At 45.2% G+C, this 2,500-nt stretch overlaps 1 protein-coding gene and 1 long non-coding RNA gene across 2 annotated transcripts in view; one reads left to right on the top strand and one right to left on the bottom strand.

Moving 5' to 3' along the window:
• Positions 1-1,106: 1,106 nt before the first annotated feature.
• LOC132960168 (uncharacterized) lies at positions 1,107-1,728 on the bottom strand. The gene is made up of 2 exons (XR_009667205.1): positions 1,641-1,728; positions 1,107-1,424 (listed from the first exon to the last, which is right to left on the bottom strand). It is a non-coding gene; the product is annotated as an uncharacterized LOC132960168 (long non-coding RNA).
• Positions 1,729-1,804: 76 nt separating this feature from the next.
• Positions 1,805-2,500, top strand: part of nkx3-2 (NK3 homeobox 2) — a 2,282-nt gene continuing 1,586 nt past the window's right edge. Inside the window, exon 1 of the mRNA XM_061033162.1 lies at positions 1,805-2,470. Within this exon, the coding sequence (XP_060889145.1) occupies positions 2,164-2,470 (307 nt within the window). The 5' untranslated portion in view covers positions 1,805-2,163. The remainder of the gene's footprint in view (positions 2,471-2,500) is intronic.

Raw genomic sequence — 2,500 nt, 5'->3', positions numbered from 1 at the left:
TTCAACAAAATCAAAGATTTTAATCCAAACTTCTCCTGAGAGTGAAGAACTTTATAAAGTCTGAGAGGAAGAGGAGAACATTATTCTGATACTTATTTAAACTCTAAATCACGAACTTACCTGCACAGACATATCGCGTTTTTTACACCGGAAGTCAGACTGAGTGGTGTAGAGTCATTATTATTCAGTAAACTTCTAAATCTGATTCACACCTTTAACTGATCGATAATATTCAGTTTGCTCTGTCTCTGACTGAATAGATTGAACTGAATGTATCTGACATGTGACTGAACACAGAACATTTATTCTCTGCTCAGTCCAACACTTCACAATAAAAGTTTCTTCACCTTCATTCTCTCAAATGAACCTGCAGGTCATCAAACCGACTGAGAGGACAAAATGATTCTGATTATTTATACTGTAAATGATTCACAGACATTTTGTCTTTTGATTTGAATCTCTCATCAGGAGCTGCTTCATAGCTTCTTACGGTTTTTATTATTATTATTATTTTTTTTTTTTAACGTTTTTTCGTCCTTTGCTAATTATTCTGCACAGAGGTGAGGAGAGGAGGAGAGGAGAGGAGGAGAGGAGAGGAGGAAACCCGGCAGAGGTCACGATCCGGAGTCTGCAGCAACATGTTCCTTCACCTCTGAAACTTCATTTAGAAATTTACATTTTTAATTTGTCCATAAAAACTTGGTTAGAGTTTCTAAAGCGCACAGACGCATTTATTTATTTTTGTGTTGGTGAAACGATGAAACCTGCTCCAAACCTTTTTAAAAATCAGATTTAAAAAACACAAATACTCTTTAAATATCACATCAAATATTTATATTTCTGTTTTCATTTAAAAGAGGAGAAACTCAAAGTTAAAAAAAAAAAACACTTTAGAGATTTCCTTTGACTCTGCAGCACGTCTGAGAATAAATCCTCATAAAGAAATGAAGGGTTCAAATATTTCATTAAAAACGAGTTAATGTCACTTTAAATATGTGAGACTTTAATTCTTTTTCAAATGTTTTTAACTTATTCTCCCGTTAGATGAAACATTCAGTGAAAGAGATAAAGAGTGATTTCAATATTAAATACTGCAGAGGCTCTGAGAGCCGTCCCGTACCGGACTCCATCTAGACCTGCACGGGGGGTGAAGAGAGCCGTCCCGTACCGGACTCCATCTAGACCTGCACGGGGGGTGAAGAGAGCCGTCCCGTACCGGACTCCATCTAGACCTGCACGGGGGGTGAAGAGAGCCGTCCCGTACCGGACTCCATCCAGACCTGCACGGGGGGTGAAGAGAGCCGTCCCGTACCGGACTCCATCTAGACCTGCACGGGGGGTGAAGAGAGCCGTCACGTACCGGACTCCATCTAGACCTGCACGGGGGGTGAAGAGAGCCGTCCCGTACCGGACTCCATCCAGACCTGCACGGGGGGCGAAGAGAGCCGTCCCGTACCGGACTCCATCTAGACCTGCACGGGGGGCGAAGAGAGCCGTCCCGTACCGGACTCCATCTAGACCTGCACGGGGGGGTGTTGTTGATTCCTACAAATGAATTGTCCTTGTGATGCATTCAATGCGTGCAGGGAAATTGGGACATTTATTTTTTTTTAATGAAAAACTTCTTAGTGGTGTCAGACCTTTACGCACGCGCCTCCGGGACAATCCCCTCTTGATTGGTTAGAGAAAATAAAGTTTCCAAATAAAAACGCAGTGTCAGGACTCAAGACGAAGTTTGTGTTGAAATCAAGTCTCAGAGTGAAAACCTGCTCTTCACTTTTGTCTCTGTGAAAAACTTCCATCAAACTTTTCTTCAACTTTTTTCCCACCCGGGTGAAAGCAGCATGACGTCATGTACAGTGGCCAATCGGTGAACTCCTTTCCTCATGTGTGGACCAATAGGAGGCGGCGCTGAGTGGCTGTCAGTCACAGGTGAGGGTGGATGGTGAAAAGGTCCGGAGAGGGTTAGTCTTCAGTCTTTAGTCCGGAGAGGAGAGAGAGAGTGATGGCCGAGCTACGCGCGCGGAGGAGAAGCAGAAAGTTTTCTTCTCGCGCGGGGATGTGAGCCAGCACGCGACACTGGACGGATTTCCTCCTTCTTTGTTTTTTTTTAATTTTTTACTCAACTTGAAGAACCGAGTTCAAACTCGTCTCTTGTGAAAAATGGCCGTTCGTGGAAACTCTCTGATGCCGTTCTCGATTCAGTCCATCCTGAACAAGAAGGAGGACAGCAGACACCTGGCTCACCTGGACCTGTGCTGGTCTCACAGAGCCGAACCCACGGAGCACAAACACAGAGCTGAGCCCACGGAGCACAAACACTACGACTCGGACTCGGGACTGAGCACGTCGGAGAAGAACGGAGAGCGTGCGTCGGACGTGTTGGAGGAAAGTTTGCAGGAGGAGACGGACCAGGACTGTGCAGCTGCAGAGAATACAAAGAGTGACAGTGAACCCACTAACACCACGGGTCAGTACGAGAAACTCCCACGCAGCTGGG

This window comes from Labrus mixtus, unplaced genomic scaffold, assembly GCF_963584025.1.
Source record: "Labrus mixtus unplaced genomic scaffold, fLabMix1.1 SCAFFOLD_161, whole genome shotgun sequence".
In the NCBI taxonomy this organism is placed as follows: Eukaryota; Metazoa; Chordata; class Actinopteri; order Labriformes; family Labridae; genus Labrus; species Labrus mixtus.
Note: the sequence above shows the minus strand (reverse complement) of the source record. Positions and strands in the feature narration are given on the sequence as shown.